This window comes from Ailuropoda melanoleuca, chromosome 12, assembly GCF_002007445.2.
Source record: "Ailuropoda melanoleuca isolate Jingjing chromosome 12, ASM200744v2, whole genome shotgun sequence".
In the NCBI taxonomy this organism is placed as follows: Eukaryota; Metazoa; Chordata; class Mammalia; order Carnivora; family Ursidae; genus Ailuropoda; species Ailuropoda melanoleuca.
Genome location: NC_048229.1, coordinates 54,415,042 through 54,442,491, shown reverse-complemented (window position 1 = coordinate 54,442,491; position 27,450 = coordinate 54,415,042). Strand labels below are relative to the sequence as shown.

At 39.9% G+C, this 27,450-nt stretch overlaps 1 protein-coding gene across 3 annotated transcripts; it reads left to right on the top strand.

The window, feature by feature from the left end:
* The first annotated feature begins 36 nt into the window (after window positions 1-36).
* Window positions 37-27,450, top strand: BBS2 (Bardet-Biedl syndrome 2). 3 transcript variants are annotated; one of them, XM_019804007.2, is made up of 17 exons: window positions 37-312; window positions 4,636-4,863; window positions 7,825-7,950; window positions 8,218-8,280; window positions 9,095-9,172; window positions 12,150-12,254; window positions 12,338-12,424; window positions 15,171-15,387; window positions 15,549-15,688; window positions 16,550-16,694; window positions 16,782-16,953; window positions 17,380-17,509; window positions 18,631-18,762; window positions 19,249-19,386; window positions 20,058-20,170; window positions 26,355-26,503; window positions 27,317-27,450. In XM_019804007.2, exons 1-17 carry the CDS (start codon window positions 196-198, stop codon window positions 27,421-27,423), a joined length of 2,247 nt encoding a protein of 748 aa, XP_019659566.1. In that variant the 5' UTR covers window positions 37-195; the 3' UTR covers window positions 27,424-27,450. The 3 variants fall into 3 exon arrangements, with proteins under 3 accessions (XP_019659566.1, XP_002912294.1, XP_019660320.1); XM_002912248.4 differs by having other exon boundaries at window positions 38-312; window positions 15,171-15,306; XM_019804761.2 differs by lacking the exon at window positions 37-312 and having other exon boundaries at window positions 4,689-4,863; window positions 8,218-8,269.

The window sequence follows — 27,450 nt, the reverse complement described above, 5'->3', positions numbered from 1 at the left end:
AAGTGGGCCTGCGCAGCCGCAGAAAGAGTGGGCGGTCTGCGGCGGATCGCCTCGATCCCGCGCTGTTTCGGCCCAGGCTTGAAGCAGCTGGAAACGAGCTACTGTGGTCCCCGAACCTTGCACCGCGGCGGGTGAGGCCGGCTCCGCTGCGCAGGCCTGGGGCCGCGGGCCCTCTTCCCCTGAGCCGCCGCCATCATGCTGCTGCCTGTGTTCACCCTGAAACTGCGCCACAAAATCAGCCCCCGCATGGTGGCCATAGGGCGCTACGACGGGACTCACCCGTGCCTGGCAGCCGCCACCCAAGCGGGCAAGGTAACCGCCCCCACCGCACGGAGTCCGGGTCCCTCGAGTCCCTAGGATCTCCGCCGGCCGCACCCCTCCGACCCCGCCCTTCACCCTGCGACCCCGCCCCCAGCCACGGTTGCCCGGCAACGGGTCGGCAGTCTCTGTAGCTCTCTGTCCTGCGCAGAATAACAAAGAATAATGGGGTCTCCCCTGAAGGGCTTTTCCGAGCAGTTAACTTTATAGGCACTTAAACTTGGACAGTGTTGGAGCCCCTGTATAGATAGGGAGCTTAGGGAAGAAAAGTCCCCAGGAGGGAAGGGGCTTGGTCAGGGTTAGGAGTGGTAGCGTACCCCAGCGTGCCCAGGGTCTCTGCCTGTCACTCTGGAGGTCCTCCCAGTATTTTATATTGCCTCTCGAACCAAACAACTTTATGGCAGAAAAATACAAAGACGCCTAAATTAAATAATTCAGATTTCACTTGATCTTTATCCATATACATTTACGTCTTTTCCTATAATTTATTCACCAAGTACCTGTTAGGTGCTTACTGTGTGCCAGGTGCTGTGCAAGGTGTGGGAGTCACAGAGATGAAATGGAGACCTACTGAACACCTCCTTTGTGCTAGATGTTGGGGATTCAGAGATAAAGCTGAAATCCCTACTTTCACAAAGCTTAAAATCCAGCAGGCAAGGCATATCAAGGCACTCTGTACTGACAAAGGCCTGTTCAAAATACATGGAATACAGTGACACCAAGCGTAATAACTTTTAATGGGTACAAAGCTTCATTACACGAATTATCTCAGCATCCTTCCTACAATGCCAAGGGCAACAGCATAGCACAGGTGTGATCCTGGCTCCAGTACCTACTAATTTCATGACCTTGGGCAAAGTACTTAATGATAGTATCTACCACATAGGGTTGTTACGAGGACTAAGTAAGTTAATACATGTAAACCGCTTGGGGTATGGGAAATGTAGGCACATAAGTCACTGTTAGTTGTTATTTTCTTGTTGTTACTCCCACTTCACTGACTAGTGGTTCAGAGAGGTTTGAAGTAATGCTTGAGTTCGTGCAACCAAAAAGTGGTGGAAATGAAAGTTAAAGTACCTGTTCTTGATCCAGTGTGGATTTGGTAAGCTAACATTTATGTAATGTTTTATAGTTTTCAAGACACTTCTACCTATGTTGTATGTTAGATGATATGCCTTGGGATACATAAATAGAAAGTAATGATTCCTTTTCATTAGGTACTATAATGAAATAGAGCTCCCTAGCACGGGGCCTGGCATGGAATAATGTTAGTTATTGTTAAGACGTACTGCAAATGCCCCCCCCCCAAAAAAAATCATATTGGTTCCGTGGGTGCATAGCAGCTAAATAAATGGGCTGAAAAGGTCCCGTGGATATTGGCTGTGCCCCTTATTTGTCGAGGGCTTACTACTCCTGAGCACTGTTCTTAGCTTTGTAGTTGCAAGGTTGAAAGTGACAAGTCTCACCCATTTGGAGTTTACATATGAGAGGGGGAGCTAGACACCAGAGGGGAGAAAAAAATATGTATATTTATATTATATATTTGTATATTTTTATTTTTTATATTTATATGTTAAAATATATTTATATATTTTAAAATTAGTAAGGAGATGGGAATGACGGGAGATTGCTACTTTTGATAGGGTGATTCATAGGCCTCTGATAAGGTAATTGTAGATCAGAGATTGGAAGAAAAGGAAGAAACAAGCGCTGCAAATATGTGTGGTGAATGCCTTCCAGGCAGAGGGATCAGCAAGTGCAAAGGCCTTGAGGTGGAAATATGCTTGGTGTGTTCCAGGAAAACGAGACTGCTGGGGCTGGGATGGAATGAAGGAAGCAGTGAGGTCGCTAGGGGCCAGATCATATAGGGCCGGCCAGTAGGCCATGTAAAGACCATTGTTTTCAGGTGATGGGGTTTGGTTACAGTTTCAAGGTAAAGCACAACTCTGGTGCAGGGAGGTGAGTGTTGAAGTAGAAGCAGGGAGGTCAGGCAGAGGTGTCTATGGAAGCCCTTTCATTAGAATGTGACCTAGAGTGGAAGGCGGGGACACGAGTCTAGATCAGTTTCTGGAGTTAGAAAAAATAGAGAAAGCCCTGTGACCTGTGTAATTGGATATTTTGTTTAGAACTTTAAACAAATCTGAAAAGTTATGACCTGATATTTTATATTGAGACTTTAAAAAAATGGTTAACATTTTTTTAATGTTTTTTTATTATATTACGTTAGTCGCCATACAGTACGTCCCTGGTTTCTGATGCAAAAGTTTGATGATTCATTAGTTGCGTATAACACCCAGTGATGGTTAACATTTATGATCCAAGTAATACAGGAATATATTCTTTAAAGATAATGAAGCAACAACACAATAATAACAATTAAACATTCCAGGTAAGGCTAAAGCCCGCCTTGACCGTTGGAGCCCACCTGTCTAGAAACAGGATTTTGTCATTGTAAGTGGGATTCTGTTGAGAACGTGAATCTGACTTACTGGGATCTGGGTCTCTGAGCCTGAGCAAGGATTTTATTTGTTTTGTTTTGAGGAAGGATATTTTAAAAAGGGGTTTCTTTCAAGGTAAATGTTATTGTTCTCCTCTGGGGACATTTTTCCTCTCACCATGGGGCTGAGGGGACCCGTTGAATTTCTACTGTCAGCAGCATCCCCTCAGCTAGAACAAAGGTTCCATGAACTTCAACCAGTCCTTTGGCTGAAGGCATGGGGACTGATCCATTTGTTGGGTGAGTGAGCTTGGCTTTTTCCATGCCTGAGGGACAGGTAGGTCTCCTGGAGACTCAGAGAACAGCAAGAGGGGAACTAGGGAGAAGTCAGCTCCTGGGAGTCTTGCTGCTCTTGGCCACAAACCCCAAACTCTTTCTGTTCCAATAGCAGTGAACATGAAGTCCATAGGTGATTTCCCCTCCTGTTCTCCCTCAGCCTGTCTAATTACTGGAAGACTCTGAAAGAATTCTTTTGTTCTGAACTGTTCTAAAAGGTAGTAAGACATGGTGGCTAGAGTGTAGGTTCCGGAACCAGACGCCAGGCATCAGGTCTTAGCCCAGTCACTTACCAGTCACCAGACCTTGGGAAAGGGCTTTGGCCCTTCTGACCTCATCTATAAACCAGGGCTTGTTGTGAGGATCAAATGGAATAATGTTTATAAAAGCAGGTTGTGAAGTATTACACAAATGAGGACATCAACATGATATTCCATAGCTATGTACCTTTTCTGTATATTTCCAGTCAATTCCTTTGAAAATTATTTGTTGTTGAGAAGGCTGTCTTGTTTAGATAATAACTTAAAATTAATCTTCTTTGGATTTCTTGCGAAGGGATGAAATACTTATTTAAAACCCAGTGAATTTTAAAACTAGAAGAGGTTTAAGGGATCTCTAGTCCAGTATTTCCCACCCTTTTCTTCTTTGTATTTTTTAGACAGTGAAGATTTCCCTAATGAAATTTTAATACCACAGATATGCTGCACTGCTGTTTTTGTACTGTACCCTTTTGGAGGGCCACAAGCCAATTTAACATCTAACATCTCCTACCCCACAAATAGTGACCCCTCTTGGGGTGATTATATCTATGAGAGTTGAAACTGCCAAGTTAATTAACTTTGGACTAATTATTTAACTCTGTCTTACTAGTATAGACCATGAAACCTTGAAAAAGCTTGACTGCATGTCGCAGTTTAAGTTTGTAAAACAGATCTACGAACAATCAGACTTTAAAACTATCCGTTTTAACCCTTAAAACAGCTGGGTTCTTTTTTTTTTTTAAGTTTTATTTAAGTAATCTCTACACCCAACATGGGGCTTGAACTTATAACCCCAAGATCAAGAGTCACATGCTCTTTCAAATGAGCCAGCCAGGTGCCCCTGAAACAAACAATTTTAAGGGTTAGGAAGTGAATGAATTAGGTGCTTGGATGAAAGATACTACAGGAAGTATTTATTACTGTATGTTATGTGATTGTCTTAGTGTGTAGCAATCACATTGTAGCTGGTAGCGCTTCCTGAAGGTTGACCAGGAAGAGGCTAGTTTGTGAGAGTGCTTTGACATTCTTCTGGTGAGCAACAACTACGTCTGGTCCATTACCTTACTCTTGACAAGGCTAAGAACCACTGGGTTTCCACAATTCCTAGTGATTGAAAGCTAGCAATACACAGAACTGTGTATGAGTGTTTCAAGTTTTCTAGGTGATTAAAGTGACCTCTTGTTAGAGTTGATATTTGTTAATACCCTGGGTCTCTTTGAAAATATATGTTAATTTTACATTTTTGTTATCTTAAGGGGATGTAATTAACTGTTTCTGTTTTAGGTTTTTATTCACAATCCTCATACTCGGAGCCAGCATTTCAGTGCCTCCAGGGTCTTCCAGAGCCCCCTGGAATCTGATGTTTCGCTTCTCAACATTAATCAGGCAGTCAGCTGCCTGACCGCAGGAGTACTGAACCCAGAACTTGGGTATGATGCTCTTTTAGTGGGGACGCAGACTAATCTTCTGGCTTATGATGTCTACAATAACTCGGATCTGTTCTACAGAGAGGCAAGTATATCCCTTTACAACCGTAGCATTTCCATTACTCATGAATGTCCATTGGTATTTTACGCTTGAAAGAGATGAGACATTTATTTTGGTTTGCTTATTGTATGGCTCTTGTAATGTAAACAACTCAGAGATTTTTCCATTCCATCTGCATTCTGCCTGACACTTACTTGTTTTATCATGGTTGGTAACCACTGGGTGCCATTCCAGCTCGTCTCCCATGAGGTACATCTGTGCTATCACCACCTGTCAAGATCTATTGAGAGCTCAACCAAGAGCCAGGAAGTCAGTGATCAGACCTCCTAGTAGCTTTGCATTAAAGTTTAATATGGTAGTTTATAGAAGCACTTACTGTGCTCTGCCATCTACAGGCTACTGCAGCTTTTTACCCAAGTTATTCATATTTATTACGGAAAAGATAGGGAAGCAAAAAAAAATACTCATAATTTCTCCATCTAGAAATAACACAGCTTTTAAACTGATTTTACTAAGTGAAATTTTTTATAAAATAGGATCATACTGTATACATGTAGGCTTTTTCTCTACAACTTATTATATTAACATAGATTAAGATATAATTCACATACCGTACAATTCACCCATTTAAAAGATACAATCCAGTTGTTTTGTAAAAGAAAAAGCACACCTTTTCTTGTGCTTAGTTCCCACTTATCTGCCTTCTTTTGTAAAATGTCTAATAAAAAGTTCCTTTGCCTGTTTTTTTATTGATACTTTGGGTGTATTATTGATTTGTGGATTTTCTTTGGATATACTGGGTATAAATTCTTATATATATATATACACACACACACAATATATATATATATAACAAATAACAATATATATAACAAATATATTCTCTCAGTATGTGGCTCATTTGAATAAGTAGGTATCTTTTGATGAACAAAAGTTTCTGATTTTGTTGGAAGTCTAGCTGTTTGGCTTTTTCTTTAATAGTTAGTGCTCTTTCTGTCCTGAGAAGTCTTTGCCTATTTCAGGGTCACAAAGATAATTCCTCCTGTTGTTTTTGTGCAAAACTGAAATTGAGTGTAGGACGTGTATATGTACATATAGGAAGAGAGAGATTGTTTATTTTAAGGAATTGGCTCACACAATTGTGGAGGCTAGCAAGTGCAAAATTGCAGGTTAGGCATCATCCAGGGAAGAGATGATGTTGAAACTTGAGTCCAAAGACAGTCTGGTGGCAGAATCCTTCCTCCAGGGAGGTCAGTTTTTTTTTCTATTAAGGTCTTCAACTGATCGGATGCAGCCCACCCATATTATTTTGGGCAATCTGCTTTTCTCAGAGTCTGCTGATTTAAATGTTAAATCTCAATAAAAAAATACCTGCACAGAAACACCTAGAATAATACTTGATTCAATATCTGGGTACCATGGTCTAGCCAAGTTGACACATAAAATTAATGATCTCAAGAATGCAGCTCTGCAATTGCTGAGTTAAAGGCCTTTCTCAAATGAGGTTTTTGATAGGTATTGCTAAATTGCTGTCTACAAAGACTATGATTTTCCACTTTCCCCACAGAATATGAGAGTGCTTGTTTTATCACACCCCAACCAACAATGGATAATATTATTATTATTTTTTTTAAAAGATTTTATTTATTTATTTGACAGAGATAGAGACAGCCAGCGAGAGAGGAGACACAAGCAGGGGGAGTGGGAGAGGAAGAAGCAGGCTCACAGCAGAGGAGCCTGATGTGGGGCTCGATCCCATAACGCCAGGATCACGCACTGAGCCGAAGGCAGATGCCTAACCGCTGTGCCACCCAGGCACCCCTATTTTTTATCTTTTCTAATCTGAAAATTGAAAATGATACATTGTAAGAATGAAGATTTTCATGTTCATTAGTGATTTGCATTTCTTGTGAATTTCCTGTTCTTTTTTTTTCTTCTTCTCTTTTTGGCTTGGGTGTTTATCTTTTTCTTATTTATTTGCTTTCTATTACCTCTTTTATTTTATTAATAAAAAATTAGTTCTTGGGGCGCCTGGGTAGCGCAGTCGTTAAGCGTCTGCCTTCGGCTCAGGGCGTGATCCCGGCGTTCCGGGATCGAGTCCCACATCGGGTTCCTCTGGGAGCCTGCTTCTTTCCTCTCCCACTCCCCTGCTGTGTTCCCTCTCTCGCTGGCTATCTCTCTGTCACATAAATAAATAAAATCTTTAAAAAGAAATTAGTTCTTTGTCTTAGATATTGTAGGTATTTTTCCCAGTTCACTGTTTACCTTTTTATCTGTTGATTGATTGGCCATTTAGCAGTTTTGACTTCTAATGAATTTTTCTTTCCTTTATAGCCAACCTTTTTTTTAATAGTTTTCCTACATGCAGATTATGTAAATAAGGACTATTTTCTTGTATAATAAACAGTATTTCCAAAGATATCCTTGAATTTTTAAAAAATAAATTAAATTATGCTTATATGCCTTATTCAAGAAGTCTGGAATGTTTATTAATTCTGGATGGTGGGATGTAGGTGTTTTATTATTCTTTGTACTTCTCAGGAACTTTACCATTAAAAAGAGTAGTAGCAAGAGAACTAGGTAATGAGTATTAAAAAGATTTCCATCCATCATGGTTAAAGTGGATTATAAAAGCGTGGGAGTTTTAAAGGCATAAGTTTGATTCTGTCAAGCATTTGGCCTCTAGAACTCATAGTTCTAGAGAGCCTTGGATTCTGTAGCAGTTGATTGTGGCGGCTTAGTGTGAGAGGCCAGCAGCCTGAGTCAGTCCTGTATCTCTGTGCATCCCCGTGGAAGCACACACAGGCTTTAGTGACTGTCCTCAGTACAAGGCCCAGGCCTGCCTCTCAGGAGACCATGTGGCTTCTCACAAATGATGACAGAGATTTGAGTATCCCAATAATAATAAGGATATATGATACCTCCACTACCTCCACGGTGCCTGTGCGTCACCGTATCTGAGATTTTCTTTTTTGTCCTCCTCAGGTTGCAGATGGGGCCAATGCAATTGTGCTGGGAACACTGGGAGACATTTCTTCTCCTCTTGCCATTATTGGTGGAAATTGTGCTCTGCAGGGTTTTGATCACGAAGGAAATGATCTCTTTTGGACGGTATGAACAAAACATTCTCTTAATCCTCTTAAACATTTTTACTTTTAATGTTCTTTATGCTTTGTTTGTTTTTTACCATTGACTATAATGAATAAGAAAAATGAAATAGAATAAATCCTATTTATAATTCTGTACATTAAAAAAAAGAACATTTGTAATTTGGATAATACCCATTGGTGGTTTGTATAATCCTCTTTCATGTAGCTAATGTATTTGGATTAAGTGAAAAAAAGATGGCATATTAATGAGTTTTGGTTTTATTTTCAGGTTACTGGAGATAATGTTCATTCCTTGGCCTTATGTGACTTTGACGGTGATGGTAAGAAAGAGGTGTGTGGAGGAGGGGATACTTACCTTCTGTGTTCAGCTGAATAATTTCCCCGTGACAATGACAGTAGTGTTAAGAGAAGCGTTAGCTTCTCTTGGTTGATTTTGGTGCTCTTTTGCCTAAATGACAAGCTAACTGGCCTCATTTGTCTTTCTCCTCTTTGAACAATACATCACTTGTGTTTGTCTAATACAAAGATCAAGGCCATGATGTTTCAAAGACAGAGGACAGGGAGAGGGGGCAGAATGGTTGATGGGACCACAGCCATATTCACAATCTTACAACTCACTTCTGATGCTTTGACACCATATTAGGAAGTAGTTTTCAGTTGTGGCTAATATTTTCAGGAATCTAAACATTTTAGAAGATGGGCCCTTAGCCTTTGCAGTTATTCTGATGCTTCCTCTAGGAGTCAGCTTCTTGGGCAGCCCGCACAGTGCTGTGTCGGGCACCGACTCACCTGTCCCTTGTCCATGGCTACTGGTCTCTGGCATTTGAAACAGGGCTTCCATCTGCAGCCAGAGAAGGCACTGAGCTGGGGCGTGTTTTCCATTGCTGGGTGGAAGTTCATACTCTGGCACGATGTGCAGCCCACATGGAAGGATACAATCTGTAGTGGCCACTTTTTCTTCACTAACTGAAGCTGGGGACTGTCCCAATGGGAAGAAGCTTCCTGAGTACCGGATTCTCGGGAGACTGAAACTCTCGGGGAGCAGTCGCAGTGTATAAAGTATTGTGCAGTTTTTTGTCTTATCTATGGAAATTCTACTGTGTTCACTTGTTGCAGTAAATATGTGTGATTCTTTTCCCTTTCAGCTTCTTGTTGGATCAGAGGATTTTGATATCCGAGTTTTTAAAGAAGATGAGATTGTGGCAGAAATGACAGAAACAGAGGTAAGAAGTGCTGCGTCAGAGTCATGGTAATCTTGGGCAAGATTGATCAGCACCGTGAAATGTCACATCAGATGAGAGTGCTGGGACCTCTTCTCACAACACAGACAGTCTTGGGGTAAAAACTGTGGGGACTAAACAGAACTGCACATTACAGAGAAAGATGCACTTAAAAATCCTGGATCAAGATTTATTTTGAGAGTTGGGGGGAGGTGGTGGTGGCGGCACAGAAAAAAAAGATGCATTTTGAACAGATTGATTAAATAGAGAAAAATTACGGAGTACATAAAGGCCTTCCTTTCAATGAGTTAGTGGATACTGATAATAATAATAACACTAATAATTATAACCATTTATTGTACACCTAATAGATGCCAGATACTGTTCTAAGTGTTTTATGTAAACTAACTCATTTAATCCTACAACAGCCCTATTAGGAAGATATTATTATTATTATTATTATTATTATTCCTCTTTACCGATGAGGAAGCTGGTGTTAAGTTTCTTTTTTTTTTTTTTTAAGATTGTATTTATCCATTTATTTGAGAGGGAGAGAGAGAGCACAAGCAGGGAGAGGGGTAGGGGGAGAGGGAGCAGCAGACTCTTCTCTGAGCAGGGAGGCCGATGGTGGGGCTCAATCCCAGGACCCTGAGCCGAAGGCAGATGCTTAATTGACTGAGCCACCTAGACGCCCCTAATGTTAAGTTTCTTTGTTAAATTACTTACACTCGGTCATGGCTATGAAGTGGTGTGGTCAGGATTTGAACTTTGCCTTGTCCGCCTCCTCATCACATGTATTAAATGGGATTGAATGAAGTACCCAAACAAGATTTTTATAACTGTTCTCCTTCATTCAAATTAAGTACTTCTTAGGCACATTTCTGTCAGTAAACTTAAAATCAGATGTTGGAGAACTTGGCTGGTTTCTCCGTGATTAGAATTACTCATGTAATAGAACCTAAATGAAGTTTAAGCTTCATTTGCCTAGGGAATGGCCTCATCCATTGTAGTTTTGGCATTCTCAGGCTGTTTATTTGCTGCTGGTTCTCTAGGATTGGGCAAGATGGAAACAGAAAAATGAATTAGGGTATTCTGAAGGAAGGAAGGAGACGAGGATAAAGGAGCATGGCTCGTGAACATTCTAAAGGGGCAGCAAAAACAACAGAAGGGAGTCTGAGCCGTCTGAATGCTGGGATCCTGCAAAATTTATTCAGGTCGTGTCTGAGAGTCTGGATCAGAAAGCTTGAGGGCACTGGCCTCAGAACCCGTCCTAGCCACTGTCCTTGCTTCTTGCCACTTACAGAAGCTAAGTGTCTGTTCCACTAACTACAAAAAAAGACCAAAAAGCAAAACTTGCATATTGATAAACAAAGTGTTATCCTTGATTTAGCTAATTTACCTTTATCCTATAGTGAGATCATAGATTTTTATTTAGTTATACCATGCTTTTTGTAGATTCACAGTTATTATCATTATAAACTGATAGTTGTGGGTAGAGAAAATTAATGGCCCTAATGAAGGCTAAGGGGTTCTGTTTAAGTGTCTGTGGTTAATGTGTGATTTTTTTTTTGGAGAGTGTCCTTAGCTTTCATTAGGTTTTTAAAGGGGTTTGCTACTCCCTCTTTCCCCCCCTGCAAAAAAAAAAAAAAAAAAAAAGCCAACTTGCGAATCACTGGCCTATAGGTGCTGTGTCCTGCATTATCGTTTATCTTTCACTCAAATTGGTAGTAAATCTTTTCCAGTTTGGTGGGAATTATTCAGATTTTGTTGGATTTCTGTTTATTGTCAATGCTAGGTGTGAGGAGGCTGCATTCTTTGAAACATCTTTTTCCTAAATCCTAGAAAAGGACAGGAGACCATGAAATAGAGGTAGGGACTTGAGCTGATGTTGGTCCTCTGGTCGCTGGTCCAAGAAAAGAGAAACTAGTGAACTAATTAATGAAGGATGGAGGGACCTACAGAATTTGGGGCTAAGTTTATGAAAATCTGAACTTCATAAAATTGTTCATTTCAGGGCCATTTTCCTGTTCTTTTGGTTTGATTTTGCTCCTAGCTCAAATGTCGTTCTGCAGATCAGCAAAATTATAATTCATTTGGCAGTTGAACAGTACTGACTATTGCCAAAAGAATGCCTTGAGCTAAATAATTCTGGAATCCTACACAGCACTTTGCATTCAGAGTTAAGTGAAGTGGGTGGTTTTGTAGAAAAGCTGTAGGTGTAGAGGAAATTATATAACTATTCTCTGCTTTATACAATTTATTTCTTAATATCTCTTGTATTCGTGGCAGAATTAGAAAGCAGATCTGCAGGAGCATAGATATCATTAAGCTTTGGTCTTTAAATAAAGGATAATTTTGTTCAGTATCTAAAATTTTATCCTTTTAAAGGTGTTAAATCCTCAAACAGTCCCATAGATATTTGTGTGATGTACACATTCTGTGTATTGTTACATACATAAATTCATGTGCTTTTGTTTGTACTTTTCAAAGAATTATGTTTTCTTCTAAAAAATATCTTTCATCTCTAGCAAGCAATAAATTTTGTCATAGAAAAAAAGCATGTACACAAAAGATATTCAGTTGTGGGTTTTACAGGTCTTTAAAATTTAGACTGTAGGATATTAAAACATTTTTTGAGTTAGTGTTTATAACAGTGTCTGGTGTACATTTTCTATATCTTGTATACTCACTTTATTTTATCCTTAATCACTTAATTGTTTTTTTTTTAAATAATTTGCTGAAACTTGCCACGTAAGTTTGATAAAAAACAGCAAACTTTGTGAGTTTATTTAATTCTGATTACCCAACTCTGAAACAGATGACATGGATCCTAGAGAAGAGGAGTACATTCCCCTCTAACAGATTTACATCTAATTTTAACACACTTGGTAATAAGGCATGTGATTTTATAAAGCCATACTTCGCATCAAATTGAACCTTAATGGGAGGATGTTGTGTTTTTATGTGTTATTTCTTGCAGATAATCACCTCTCTTTGCCCCATGTATGGCAGTCGATTTGGTTATGCCCTTTCTAATGGCACAGTTGGAGTTTATGACAAAACAGCCCGATACTGGAGAATTAAAGTTAGTATAATTCCACCTCCAATATTCAGGGATTTTATACATATTGAAAGACTTCTAGACTAATTATTGAAATTCTTTTTCAGTCCAAAAATCATGCCATGAGCATTCATGCTTTTGACCTTAATTCTGACGGAGTGTGTGAACTGATAACTGGTTGGTCCAATGGGAAGGTAAGTTTAAATACAGAGTTCAGGTATAATTCAGAGGACTACTTGTTTGAGATATACTGGCTGCATGACTCAGAACCAGTAACAGAATATAAACTTGTTTTCCTTGGCTGTGCTTTCCAAGTTAACTTCATAATCCTTGCACATTTTTTCTTCCTGCCCTGGTGTCAACACTACAAGTGAGTGAATGTCCTTTTAGTCTTAAAGACCCTATTTGGAGAAATCTTTGGGAAGATCTTTCAAAATCTCTTCCTTGAAGAAATGAGAATCAGTTTAATCTGGTTGATCATAGGTGTAGGACTGTAAAAAAAGGAATTTTAATAAGCAAATAGTGAACTGTTTGTATAGCTCTTCTCTAATAAATCTTTAAGACTGACTGAAAACTTAGAGTTAATGGGAAGAATCGTGTTATCATATTGTTTTCCCAGCTATAAAATTCAAAATAAAGTCTTTTTGCTTTCTTTCCTTTTTTAAGTTCAAATCAGAATTTTCTGCAGACTTCTGGCAAGTCAGGATTGTCTTGTTAGAAGCTGCTTTAGTAGCTGCCAGATCTCCATGGGTACCATTTGCCCTAGCTTTCTTGTGTGAAGTGCTGGATTGCCTGAAGGAGATCAGCTAATTCCTGCCTTTTCTTCTTTGATTTTTCTTCACTTTTGGCCAGGACCTTGTAACCTTCCTTTGGTGTTGTGTGAAGAATAGGGTCTACAGAACTGTTGTGTTGGTTCCTGCTTCTCTACCTGGTTTTGTCTTTGGCATGGGCATTAAAAATGTTAAGGGAAGACTGGGGCGCTGGGGGGCTCAGTCAGTTAAGCATCCGACTCTTGATTTCAGCTCAGGTCGTCATCTCAGGGTCATTGGATCGAGCCCCCCCCCCTCCCCCGCAATCCAGGCTTTGCGCTCAGTGGAGAGTCTGCTTGAGATTCTCTCTCTCTCTCCCTCCCACTGTGCGTATAGTCTCTCTCTTTCTCTCAAAGAAGTAAATCTTTAACAAAAATTAAAAATAAAAAAATTGTAAGGAAGACTATGTTCCTTAGTAAGAAACATGAAAATTGTAAAGTGGACCATATTCTGGGGGGATATAAATATAAATAATAAATATAAATTAAATTATTATGATTGAGTCAAGAATTAGAAACCACTAGACTTGAGAAGTTATCAAAAGTTACCTTAAAAAAAAAAGCTACCTTCAAATATGACTCTGGACCTAGATGTTTTTAGAGTTAAATGCTTTCAAAATTTTAAGGAATTTCTATTATATAATCTGTTCCAGAACATAAAAAAAGATAAGAAATTAACACAGTTCATTATATAAGTAGAAAAACTGATAGCTACACTTAACAGAAGTAGCATACAAAAGGGAGATATACAGATCCAGCATGTGAATATAGGTGCAGAAATCCTAAATGAATACAAGCAACCAATTAACTTTGCCTTTAGTAGGTCGTTTGTTGACTTGGAGGGCCATGCTTTGCTCAGGGCAAAACCTCCATGTCGGATAAAGCAAAGAGCAGAATATCCAGAGAAATATTAATTTGTAGCCTTGCCTCTTAGTAAGTGAACCCTCTTATTTGTCCAATATTGTGTAAGTGCAGAAGCAAGTTCAGTTCAGTCTGAGTTAGAGAGTTATTATTTTTTTTAAGTAATCTCTAAACTCAACATGGGGCTCGAACTCAGGACCACGAGATCAAGAGTTGCCTGCTCCACTGACGAGCCAGCCAGGCTTCCCCAACTCCAACATTGATAATTATGACACGTACATGTTATTGTTATTAAGAGCATGGATACTTGAATGTGATATTCTCCAGACAAGGGGTAGGAGCTAGTAGTAGGCTATGACCTAAATGACTTTGATGGTGAATGGCACTGGCTATTGAAATGATTGCTCTACCAGATTTTCTATGCTACCTTTTATTGATAACACTTGTTCTTGCTTGAAACAAAAGTCATCACTTTAAGTGGTTATCCTTCATTGTTGTTTTTCAGGTGCATTTGTTTCTGATCATTTATTTATTTGCCTTTCTTGGGGAGAGGAGACTCAGCGAGGATAGGAGGGGCTCTCTGGGGTATCTCAATAGTTTTTACATGGAAGAGTGACCAACTCTGAAACAGGGTTATTATAAAAGGTTATATGATGGAGTGTTGAGCTAGCTTAGAGTTTGGTATTTTTCAAACTTCAGATGTAAATATGATTTATATACATAGATGATAAAGATTTTATGTAGAACTGACATTTCGCGTATATGTCTATGTGCCAGGCTCTAAGTGCTTTAATGTGTTAACTTCTGTAGGCCTCATTCCAGCCCTGTGGGGTGTAGGTATAGTTATTTTGCTCAGGTTCTTGTTCTTGACCCCCAGATGAGGAGAGCAAGCATGGAATGGTTAAGAGACTTTCCCAAGGTCCCACAGGTAGTAAGTAAGTGCCAGAGCAGGAATTGGAACCTAGACAGTTTGGACTTGCCCTATTCTCTGTATATGAACTGGCAACCCATTTCTCCAAACAACATTATGTAAAGGCCAGTGTGTAAAACAGCTTTTATTTAAAAAGAAGAAAGTATAGCTGGTTGTGGCCCCTTATGGTCACCTCAGCCCCAGGGGTCGTAGGTGTCTCCTGAGAAGCCACAGGGCTCCATAGAGCACTCTTGAGAACTGCTAGACTGACCTTTAAAGCTGATTTTGACTTTAGAATTTTGTGTGTGCTTTTTTTAAATTATAGCATAAGCTATTTTTCAAGTTCTTATTCTTTTTTTAGGTTGATGCTCGAAGTGACCGAACTGGCGAGGTCATCTTTAAAGACAACTTTTCTTCTGCAATTGCTGGTGTGCTGGAGGGAGACTACCGGATGGACGGCCACACACAGCTAATCTGCTGCGCAGTGGACGGGGAAAGTACAGTGGGACGGGAAAAATCCCTGAAAAGTCAGATTTTCAATTTGATTGAGTCAGAATACCAGGAAATTCCACTACAAGGTGTTTGTATGGATATCCTCCCATCCTAATAAAGTCACCTTGTTGGTGGGGGATCAGAACTTAGGTTTTTGGCTTTTAGGAACAGACAGTTGATGATTTAAAAGTAGAGCTGGCTATGCCTGGGTATTCTTCAATGTGGTAAGAGTTTTTTCCGTTGTTAGTTCGGGGCTACCTGCCAGGCACAGCAGAGATGAGAGGGAACCTCATGGACACCAGCGTAGAGCAGGACCTGATCCGAGAGCTGAGTCAGAAGAAACAGAATCTGTTGCTGGAACTCCGGAACTATGAGGAAAACGCCAAGGTAGGTCCTTGTTCTCATGGAAATGGAGATTTTCTGGTGGGAAAGGCAAATGTGAAGGAAGACTGTCAGTGTCTGCATGGCGGGAGCCCCTCCTGCCCACTGGCGAAGCACGCATTGCTTCAGCCTTTTTGCCAGGGTCAGAGAGGAGAGGGCACGTACCCTTTCATCTGGAAATGCCACTTCCATGGAGCTGAACTATGGAAATATTTGCACACGTGTTCAAAGACATTTACGGTAGCGCTATTTGTGGCAGTGAACAGTTGGAAGCATCCGAAATGTTGACCAGTAGTAGGGAGTGTGCTGGGGGGTACTGAGCAGCTCAGGAGAATGAGGGGTATGCACTTGGACTGATATGGAAGGATATCTGTGGCCTTAATGAGGGAAAAATGCAAGAACAATATGTATAGAATATCTCTTACCTTTTTCAGAAACAAATAACATAAAAGTTGACAACCACAAAACCTCTGTGTGTGTGTCTGCCTGTGTGTGCGTGTAGGTTCCAACCTGGCTGTAGGATGAACTGGGAGGTGGGACTTTAATTTGCCTTGTCATGGGTAATTGTATTTGAATTTTTTATTACGTGAATTAATTTTGCTATTTTAAAAGAATAACTCCTAAACTATAAAAGGGATGATGGGGTACAGTGGACCCTAACCACAGAAAGGGAGGGTATTTTCCCTTGGGAAGAGGCTGGGTAGAGAAAGGGAGTGATAATGAGGTGAGTCCTTTGAATTCTAAAGAATCAGATTAACGTCAGATGATTGGGAGTCAGTCTTTTGAAGCCGAGTAACTATATTATTTAAAATTGACATTAGTTTACTGCTTTGGTGACTGAGTTGGGAGTGGGGGCATGTTTTGCAGGCTGAATTGAGCAGTCCACAAAGTGAGGCTGATGGGCCTCGGGGCATCATCCCAGCCAATACCAAGCTCCACACTGCCCTCTCGGTCAATCTGGGGCATGAGACCCAGGCTGCTCATGCAGAATTGTGTATTTCCACCTCTAATGGTAAGAAATTATTTATAGTTGGCGTCTGTGGACACCTGTGCCATCTTGGAGTCGTTCTTGAACTGCCGTTTTCTCTCTTCTCTGCAGACACCATTATCCGAGCAGTATTGATTTTTGCTGAGGGAATTTTTCTAGGTGAAAGCCATGTGGTTCACCCCAGCATTCACAACCTTTCCAGCTCCATCCGCATCCCAATTACACCTCCCAAAGATGTCCCTGTGGATCTGCACTTGAAAACCTTCGTGGGTTACAGAAGCAGGTGACCCTTTGCGAGTCACAGTTTCTTTCTAGTCAGCACTTAGAGGAGGGCAAATGGGTAGATTTTCTGTTGTGCCATGGATTTTGGGGGGCCAAAGGAGCCATTTGATGGTTCTACCCACCCAGGCAAGATTTCTCATGACCTTTACTTTCCTAATTGGAAATCTTTCAAAAATAAAAAAGGGCATTTTAAACCCTTGGTGCATGTCTGTGTGTATGTATAAGACTCATGTTCTCTCTAACCCCAAACCCCATTACTGTAGTACGCAACCCTCAAGTTTTTTGGTTTTTTTTCCCATCAGCTAAACCCGTAAATAACAACTTGATGACCCAGTAGTGACTTTGTAGTTATTTTCTGGGCTTTGCATTTTGAAATAATATTCCATGCAACCCATTTCTCTTTTTGTGTTCCATCGGTTGACCATAGCACCCAGTTTCATGTATTTGAACTGACAAGACAGCTCCCCCGCTTCTCCATGTATGCACTGACCAGCCCTGACCCTGCCAGAGAGCCACTCAGCTATGTCAACTTTGTCATTGCAGAACGGGCACAGAGGGTGAGTATCAGGCTTTTCTCTTTCAGTATTTTTGCACTTTAGAATCCTTTGGATGTCCTTTCATAGAAAGGGGAAATGACATGAATGAGCTATTTGGTATCAGTGATTATGACATGACAGAGGTAGGTAGTCTGGCATTGGCTTATAACCTGTGACGAAAATACTGCTAAAGTATCTTCTCTCACTTTGAAAAGATACGTACCTTATTTACCAGAGCAATCCTCAGTTACAGGTAAATTCTCACCAGCTTCTAATTCCTCTCTTTCTTTTGTCATGATGTTGGTGTACTTGTCTTGACCCAGTGTTCCAGGAGGAACCTGCTTCAGAATGGAAAGAGAGTGCGAGTTGGAGCTAGGAACATTTTGGGTTCAGATGCTACCTTAACTAATTAAATTCTTCGTGATTTTCTTAGTGCTGTCAGCCGTCACCAGTCTGGGCCTCAATGCTCTTATCTGGAAGGGAGGAGAGTCCCACCTCACAGGGGGCCCTGCAGATTACAGACTTGGTATGACTTATATAGGGTAAAAGACCAATACTGGTGGCCTTTAACCTTGGCTAGACTTCAGAAATCTCAGGGAGGCTTTGTAGTCATGTAGATTCTTATGTAGATTCTTACATAGACCTGGTGCTGCAACCCGTGTAAGTACCATTATTGTTATGAATATTAAAACTTACTTTTTACTTATCATGTATGTGTATCTCTGTGTCTGTCTCTCATGCGTTTGCATGCATACTTCATTTTAGATTCTGTTTAATGGACGGAATGGAATCGTTTTAAGCAGACTGCGTTGTCCAGGATGTAGCCACAGAAGAGCTATTGTATAAACAGACTTAGCATCATACCCGAAGTGTTCCTACATTCCATATACGATTATGTCTACACTGAAAATGCTCTGTAGGCATGCATGCTGTGGGGCCAGACATTATGAGTGTTACCTAAGATCATGTATGGGGTGGGAAAAAGGAGTGTGATTAGTGTATTCTTGGTGGGAGGGGGTGTGAAGTATAATTCTTTGTGTTTTTTTTTTCTTTATCAAGCAATAATTCTAGAAAGAAGGATAATTCTTAAGAATGACTGTCATTTAAAAATAGAAGTTCATTTCATCCTATTCATTTTTAAGGTTGTTATATGGCTCAACCAGAATTTCCTGTTACCAGAAGACACTAATATTCAAAATGCTCCATTTCAAGTGTGTTTCACATCCTTACGGAATGGTGGCCAGCTGTATATAAAGATAAAACTTAGTGGAGAGGTAACGTTTACTGTCACGGGCATAGATTTCTTATGGACTGTTGACCATTCAGTGCAAAGTGAGGTGGGTGGCACCAGTCTCAAGGTCATAAAACCGTGTGTTTCAACGTAGTCTGTTATTGTTAATTGTTTTAGACATTGGGATGTGATCTAGAATGGTGGTGTTCTGTCTTCCTCCATCTTTCCTTTCAGCCCTTGCTTGTCTAACTTGGGAAGGAATGGGGATACAGAGGTGAACAAAAACATTTCCAATGTTTGAATGATTTTGTTGTTAACAAGGCCAGATGATTGATCTTTTAGCCTGCTGCTAGAGTGTGACACATATGGTTTGTAATTTCCTCCAGGGCTAACCCCTGTCTTATTTACCACCACATATAAATTTAGGTTCAATCAATATGTTGAATATGGGGAAATTCTGGTACTGTTTCAGCTAGGTTTGTCTTTAGTATCTGAGGATGCTAAGCTCATCTTTTTTTCCCCTGGATAGATCACTGTAAATACTGATGATATTGATTTGGCTGGTGATATCATCCAGTCGATGGCATCATTTTTTGCTATCGAAGACCTTCAAGTAGAAGCAGATTTCCCTGTCTACTTTGAGGAATTACGAAAGGTGCTAGTTAAGGTGAGGGGACCCCCTGGATGCATTTGTGACAACTTGGTAGTGTCATAATATTTAAAATGTTTCTCTTACGAGATGAATGATACCCCAAATGTGTATATGTATCTGACAGTCATGTTTTAAAGAATTTTTGAAAATTGTTCAACTTCAACTAGTTTTAGAGGGTTCACTAGTTAAAGGATTTCTTTTATAAAAGTGAGTGGTTTAGCTCTAGACCACCCTGCTTTCTTTGGTTTGAGGGGATCCTTTTTAAAAAAATATGTCATATTAACCTTTTCTTTTGCTAGCCCTTCATTTTATCTGTTGTAGTTATAGTGCTCTGTTGGTTCAGTGCTTTCCAAAAACCCAAATCAAAAGAAAAATAAGGATTTTGACTGGCCCTAAATTATAACCATATTCTCACCCCAAATCTCTAAAACACTGTGTGTGTTGCTAGGGCTCCCAGTGGTAAGACATGGAAAGATCCAGACGGAATGTCATCTTGAGTGTTGGAGGTGGTGTAGACGAATTATTTCATTGATGAGGAGGTAAAACAATGGGGGACAGTCAAGATGGTCCAGGTGAAAAGGGAAAGAGAAGGGCCTCTGTATATGGCAGAGAGTGTCTTCTCAGTCTGACTAGGTTTCAACAAGTCTGGGAGGTCTTTTTAATTCCTGAGTGTTCATGGTCTTCAGGTGGATGAATATCATTCAGTGCATCAGAAGCTCAGTGCTGAGATGGCTGATAATTCTAACCTGATCCGAAGTTTGCTGGTCCGGGCTGAAGACGCTCGTCTGATGAGGGACATGTGAGTATTTACCAGGCTAAGACAGGTGCAAGGTTAAAAATGTCAATATTATGGAACAGCAACTCTCAAATGCTACTGGTAGGAGTGTAAATTGGTAGTGACTTTGGAGAATAACTTGGAATTGTCAGTGAAGTTGGAAATGGACATTCCCTGTAACCCAGCAATTCTACTCGTGGTTTATAACCTAGAGACACTTGTGTTGACATATAAACCAGGATATTTGTACAAGAATGTTCATAAGAATCCCAACGTGGAAACAGTCTAAACTAGCATCAACAATATAATGGCTAAACTACGGTATAATCGCACAATGGAATAGGATACGCAGTGAGAATGCATCTGTCTCAATGACATGTGATAACATGGACAAATCTTACAGGCATAAGGGTGACTGAAAGAAGTAAGACTCGAAAGAATGTGTACACAATGCTTCCTTTTATATAGTTGGGAAACGAAACACTAAAGTGTATCATTTGTGGGCACCTGGGTGGCTCAGTGGGTTAAGCGTCTGACTTTGGCTCAGGTCATGATCTCAGGGTCCTGGGATTGAGCCCTGCGTTGGGCTCTGTGCTCTGCAGAGAGCCTGCTTCTCCCTCTGCCTGCCGCTCCCCCTGCTTGTGTGCTCTCCCCACCTCCCCGTGTCTAATAAATAAATAAAAATCTTAAAAAAATAGAGTGTATCATTTGGGAAGCATACCTAGATGAAGAATCTATAAGGAAGCGCAAGGAGAGATTGTATCTAGGACAGTATTCTCTCTTAGGGCAGGAGGGACTGTGTTCAGAAAGAGCCTGTTGGAAAGTTTCGGGATGTGGCAGGTCCTGTTTCTGGGCCTGGTTTACAGACATTTGTTCTGTCAGCTTTTCCGAATGTGTATTATATTTTACAGTAAAACAGTTCACGATGTGCAGATGTAGCCTCTTGCAGAATTTATCTTGGCACTCAAAGTTACTGCGGTGGAGACAGTAACATCGGTAACCAGTGACAGATGAAGTTTCTGTGCCTACATTACAGGCAAGAGTGCCCGGGCTTGTGCTTTTTCCTGAAAGGCCTGAGTTATTGGCATATATTAAAATGGTATTGCTCAGAAGTAAGTGATTTTTGAAGTAATCATATTATTGAAAATTTCAAACACGTACAAAAGCAGATTAAGCAACACAGTGATTTCCTATACACCCGCTACCTGGCTTCAGTAGTCATCACCTACTGGCCCTTCTGGTCTCCTCGCTGCACTCACCTTCTTCCTCTCCCAGGCAGGGGGCTATTTGGAAGCAGATTCCAGACATCGCATCCTTTCAGCCACGAATATTTCAGATAGTGAGCCTTTAAAAAACAATAACCACGTTATCACACTTAGGAAAAGAATTTCTTAATATCACAAAATAACCTAGTCAGTGTTTAATTTCCCCAGTTGCCTCACAAGTGTGTGTGTGTTTTAAGTTGGTTTTTTCAAGCAAAGACCAAAGATTAAGTTTCTTGTAATCCGCATGCTTGCTTGCTCTTTTTCCCAGCCCTCTCCCTCTACTGTGGTTTCCCATTTTGGATTTTGCGGATTGGATCCTCGTGGTAATGTCTAGTAGTATTCTTCTGTCCCCTGCATTTCTCTTAGAGTGGTAGGTGGATGTAGAGGCGTGGTCAGATTCAGGTTCAGTGTTTTGGCAAGAATGCTTCTTAAGCGGTGCTGTGTACTTCCAGGAGGGAGCATATGCCTGGTTGTCTCCTGTTCTGTTATCAGTCATTGATGACCATTGCCTAGATCTGTTATTTCTTTTGGAGTTTGCGAAACAGTGATATTCTAATTCTGTTACTTTTTCTTCATTTTTTAGCTGAAATACTTCTATAAAGCATAACATTCCCTCATGAATTAATGATTATTTGGTTCCCTGAGATATTGTTTGTAAGAAAAGACAGATTATTTATCAGCTTGAAAATAAGGAGTTGGGGGGGGTGCCTGGATGGCTCAGTCGGTTGAACATCCAACTCTTGATCTGAGCTCAGGTTTATGTTTTTTTTTTAAGGTTTTATTTACTTATTTGACAGAAAGGGGGGGGGAGAGAGAGAGAGAGAGCAGGGGGAGGGGCAGAAGGAGAGAGAGAGAAGCAAACTCCCCGCTGAGCAGGGAGCCCAACGTGGGGCTTGATTCCAGGACCCTGGGATGGTGACCTGAACTGAAGGCAGACGCTTAACCAACTGAGACACCCAGGCGCCCCTGAGCTCAGGTTTTGATCTCAGGGTTCAAGCCCCATGGTGGGCTCCATGCTGGGCATGGAGCCTACTTAAATAAAATAAATATATATTAATAATAATAATAAAATAACGAGTTGGTTCCCTAGTATCCTCCATACTGACCAGTGAGATTTTTAAATCCTTATAAACTCATGTATTTTAACATATTTAACGTGCTTCAATCCATTTCAGTTGTTCTGTATGATGGCTATATTGTCCTCTTTGGCCAGTGGAAACCTTCTCAGTTTGGCTATAGCTACCTTTGGACATAGCCAATATTTCTGTTACGTCCTTGTTTTCTTGTGCAAGATGTTTTAGGCTTATCTGGTTGATCTGTTCTGAATCAGGAATCAGCCATTTCTCTAAGGAGCCTTAGTTCTTTTTAGTGGGAAATGGTATTTAGAGATCATAGTCTGCACTTTAGAGGTTGGTTACTGTTCCTAGGACCATTCAATGGATAGAGCCAGGAAACATATGTATATTAATGAGAGACTGTATCATGAGTACATACTGATTCCATTTCAGATTTATGAATGAGGCCTCTTAGCTTTGATTTTAAAGCTGTATCTCTTCTTTCTCACATTGGAAATCATGGCTCTAACCAGTATCCACATGAGTCTTTGCTAGAAAAATACCAATATTACCATCAACAGTATGACTGCTGAAAACAGGAAAAACTTTTTTTCTAGTTTTTTTGTGACTTTACAGTATATTCCAGTGGGAATTTTTAGTCAAGTTATTGTATTTGAAATAATTCCCCTTTTTGGTTTTGCCACAAATTTGATATATAGTTAGCTTCATTTCATTCATTTTGCTTTTGGTCTTGTGGAAACTGACATTTTTTCCTTTTTGGTGTAATTTTATTACACATTTATTAAAATCTTTATGTGGTTCCAAAGTCAGCGCTATAAAACAATGTGCAGAAAAGTCTAACTTCTAATCCGTGTCACCTCCATCCTGTTCCCTCCCTCTCACTGTACATAACCAACCAAAATTTGAATACACACACACCCACGTATACACACATTCACGTCTCCTCCGTCACTAGATAAATCATAGCACGTTATTCTTCTCTGTCTGACTTTTTTTATGTTTAAAAATACTGCGATCACTTCACAGTCATGTACAGAGATACTTCTCGTTTTTACAGCTGTACAGTACTCCTTCTCTGGGTGCTTAGTCAGCCAGTTCCCTACATTTGGGTCGTTCTTTTGCTGTTGTAGATGATGCTGCAGCCCAGAGCTTTGTTACATAATTTTTTCATATTTTTGCCGAGATATCGTTGGGAAAAAGTCCTGAAATGGAATTGCCAGAGTAAATGATAATTGCATACAGAATTTTGCAAGATATTGCCAAATTCTCCTCCATAGGTGTGATATCATTTTGCATTCTCAGCAGTGACATATGAGAGTGCCTGTTTTTCAGTCTTGCCAGTGGAGTATGTTGGCACACTTTTAGATGTTTACCAACTCAATGGGTAAGAAGTGGTCTCATTGTGGTTTTCATTTTCATTTGTTTTATTGTGAGCAGTGTTGAGCATCTTTTCTTTGTTTCAAGGGCCATTTGTATTTCTTTTTGTGTGTGAACTATTTAATTATTTTGCGTGTTTATATGTTGGTCTGTTAATCGTTTGTGACATGGGATGCAGATTTTTTTCAGCTTGCCATTTGTATCTGTTCTTTGCTTTGATTTGTAAACTTTATTTTTGCTTTTGCCATGTAACAGCTTTTTAAAGTTTTTGCATAGTCAAATTGGTCATTAATTAAACTTCCACTCTGAGTTTATAGAATCATTCACCTATTTCTTTTTCTTTCAGTACTTGTATGTTTTCATTTTGTATGTTTAAGTCTCTGTTCCAGTTGGAGTTTATCCTGGTGTTTGGCATAACAGTGATAAAATCAGTTTTCTCTTTTTCTGTTCTGTTTTAATACTATTACTTTAAAAGCCCATTTTCCCACTAATTTGATTTTAGAAGCTTGCCTTTATCATGTGTCATATTTCCATATGCACTGGGTCTGTTTCTGGATTCCCTATCCTGTTCTATTGGGCTGTCTTGTCTCTTCATTTGACAGTACCATTCTTTTCTTTATAGGTGCTTTTTGTGTTTTCTGGTATGGCTGGGTGCCCCTCTTCCCAGCCCCCGTTCTTCCTTTTCATGGTTTTCCTGCCTGCTATACTTGTCTTTTCCAGTGAACCTTATCATCAGCTTGTTCAGCTCCAGAAAAAGAAAAGGTGTTTTTCTTGGGATCATGTTTAATTTATGAACTTGATCTGACATTGTTACAAGGATGTTTAGTCTTACTAGGAACACGGTATGTCTTTATATGTGTTCCAGTCATGTTTTAGGTCCTTCATGTAGGTATTAGCTATTTTCTTGTCTTCTTACATAAAGAAAATGCCCAAGTATTTTATTTTTGCAATTGTAAATAGGATCTTTCTTCCACATTACATCTTCTAGGTTTTTGTTTGTTTGGATATATGAACACTGCTGAGTTTTTATATTGATTTTATAATCTACTACTTTACTAAATTACAGTTTTTTCCAGGTGTGAATTTGTAGCCTTTGTAAATTGAGGCTATTTTGCCTCTTACTTTGCAATTCATTTTCTTCCTATTGTTGTCTTTGAGGTATATGAAGTTTTTGCTTTTTCTGGCCAACTTTATCTCCAGCGCTGCTTTTCTACTCTCTCGCTGGCCCCCCCGTTTTACAGTCAGAGAGCTGTTGTTTAGGCATTTGATTGCTAAACTGGAGGAAAGTGACCACCAACCTCTAAATCCCTTTTTTTCCCTGAATTATTTATATTTCATTTGGAGACTCAGATGTATGTTTGTTTTTATTTTTTAAAGCCAACTTCGTTGATATATAATTTATTATATACATGCAGAAAATTCGCTCTTTTAAAGTTCAGTAAATTTTAGAATCATATAAAACCGTGTTGCTCCTGCCACAGTTAAGATGCAGACCCTTTCCGTCACCCTTGTGCCTCGCTGGGTCAGTACCCCCTCACCTCCGATCCTTGGCATGCACTGATCTGATTTCCCCCCTGTAGTTTTTCCTTTTCCAGAAGGTCATTTAAATGGAATCCTATAGTATATGCCTTTTGAGCCTGGCTTCTTCCGCTTACCCTCATGCCTTGGAGATTCATCCATGTTGTTGCCTGTATCAGTAATTTGTTCCTTTTTATTGCTGGCTACAGTACTGTTCCACTGAACGGATATACCATACTTTGTTTATCCACTCACCGATTGACATTGGGTTGTTTCCAAACTCCAGTGATTGTGAATAAAGCTGCTATAAACATTTGCACACAGTTTTTTTGCAGACATGTTTTCACTTATTTTGGGTAAATACTTGTAATGGAATTTCTGGGTTGCAGAGTAAGTGTATATTTAACTTTGAAAGAAACCACGCAGTCATTTTACAAAGTAGCTGCACCATTTTGCATTCGCATCAGCAGGGCGAGAGACTTCCAGTTGCTCTACGTCCTTGCCAGCATTTGTCTTTATCAGCTTCTTTTATTTTAGTCATTTTCATCGTTGTGTAGTAATGTCTGAGTGTGGTTTTAATTTTATGCCTTTGTTTTTTAAGACCTTGATAAAATTAGAAGCTGAATTTATCAGTTGTCTAAAAATATTAAGAATAAGGTCACTTTTGCCCAATGAATATTAATCAGAAACTTTGAAGCTAGCTTCTTGCCTTGCCTACTTTTCCTTACCCCCCCAACACAGTGGGCACTTAATAATTCTCAGCTCCATGGACCAATAATCAAGAAAGGCTACTTGTCTTCCATTTATCTGGAAGAAATGGGGTATTTTGATAGAAACTTCTCAATGTTTCAAGCAAACATTTCGAAGTTTAAAATTTGGTGTTGTCTTTATGTAGAAGTTTGTAAGTTTTTTCATCTAAGCCCGCCATACTGAGGTATAGTGATGTTAATTCACTTCTGTTGATTTACACAGGAAAACCATGAAGAACCGCTACATGGAACTGTACGACCTTAATAAAGACTTGCTAAATGGATACAAAATTCGCTGTAACAACCACACGGAGCTCCTGGGGAACCTTAAAGCAGTAAATCAGGCCATTCAAAGAGCTGGTCGTCTGCGGGGTAAGTCTCTTTTTGTAGCCCTGTTCAAGTAGTCTGTAATTTGGGGGTGAGAACCCTTAGAGCTAGTGCTAGCTTCTAGAATTCATACTGGGGCCGACAGCAGCATACCTTTGACACCCAGCTTGGCCGCAGTCACTCGAGGTTGGTCAGCCTATTGTTTGGCTTTAGTCCGTCTGAAGACTTCAGAGGGAAAGAAAACTTTCAGCTCCTTTTCTTAGATCTTGCTGCATCTTCCCGGAAAAACCTAGTGACCTATACTGGGGAAAGCCTTAAATATACCTATTTTTTAAAAAAGGAGACTGAAAATTAATGAGCTGTGTCCAACTTAAAATACAGAAAAAGAACAATAGAATAAATCAAAGGAAGCAGAAATGTTGCCAGAGAGTTATACCTGAAATCTGCTGTTTGGGTCAATGTTTTGACCTTTTAGAAAAATAAGCTTTGCTTGGGCACCTGGGTGGCTCAGTCTGAAGACCATGCAACTCTTGATCTTGGGGTCATGAGTTCGAGCCCTATGTTGGGTATAAAGATTACTTAAAATTTTTAGGAGAAAAAAAAAGATCTTTGCTAGGTGGATATATGCTTTGATCCTCTTTTATAAAACTTTGTTTCTAGGTTTGAGATGGTCCCTAGGTTTGGTTTGTGATAAATTCTCTCACAGTTGTCTTTTTTAGGGAATGGTAAGGTAAATTTGCCCACCATATATCTCTTTTCTACCAGAGTTTTATGCTGTTTTAAAGCTGGCCTCTGATTTATAATTTCACTTTTAATCATCTTTTGGATTGTACTGATCTGATGTTTCATCCCACACAGTTGGAAAACCAAAGAACCAGGTGATCACTGCTTGTCGGGATGCGATTCGAAGCAACAACATCAACACGCTGTTCAGAATTATGCGGGTGGGAACAGCTTCTTCTTAGGAAAAGAAAGAATAGGTAATGAAGTTC

Bases quoted from the DNA above. Each gene is read 5' to 3' on its own strand.
- BBS2 (XM_019804007.2), top strand. From the start codon at position 196: ATGCTGCTGCCTGTGTTCACCCTGAAACTGCGCCACAAAATCAGCCCC. The intron at 16,695-16,781 runs GTAAGAAATTAT...TCTTCTCTGCAG, and splicing joins GTGTATTTCCACCTCTAATG to ACACCATTATCCGAGCAGTA. The intron at 26,504-27,316 runs GTAAGTCTCTTT...CATCCCACACAG, and splicing joins AAGAGCTGGTCGTCTGCGGG to TTGGAAAACCAAAGAACCAG.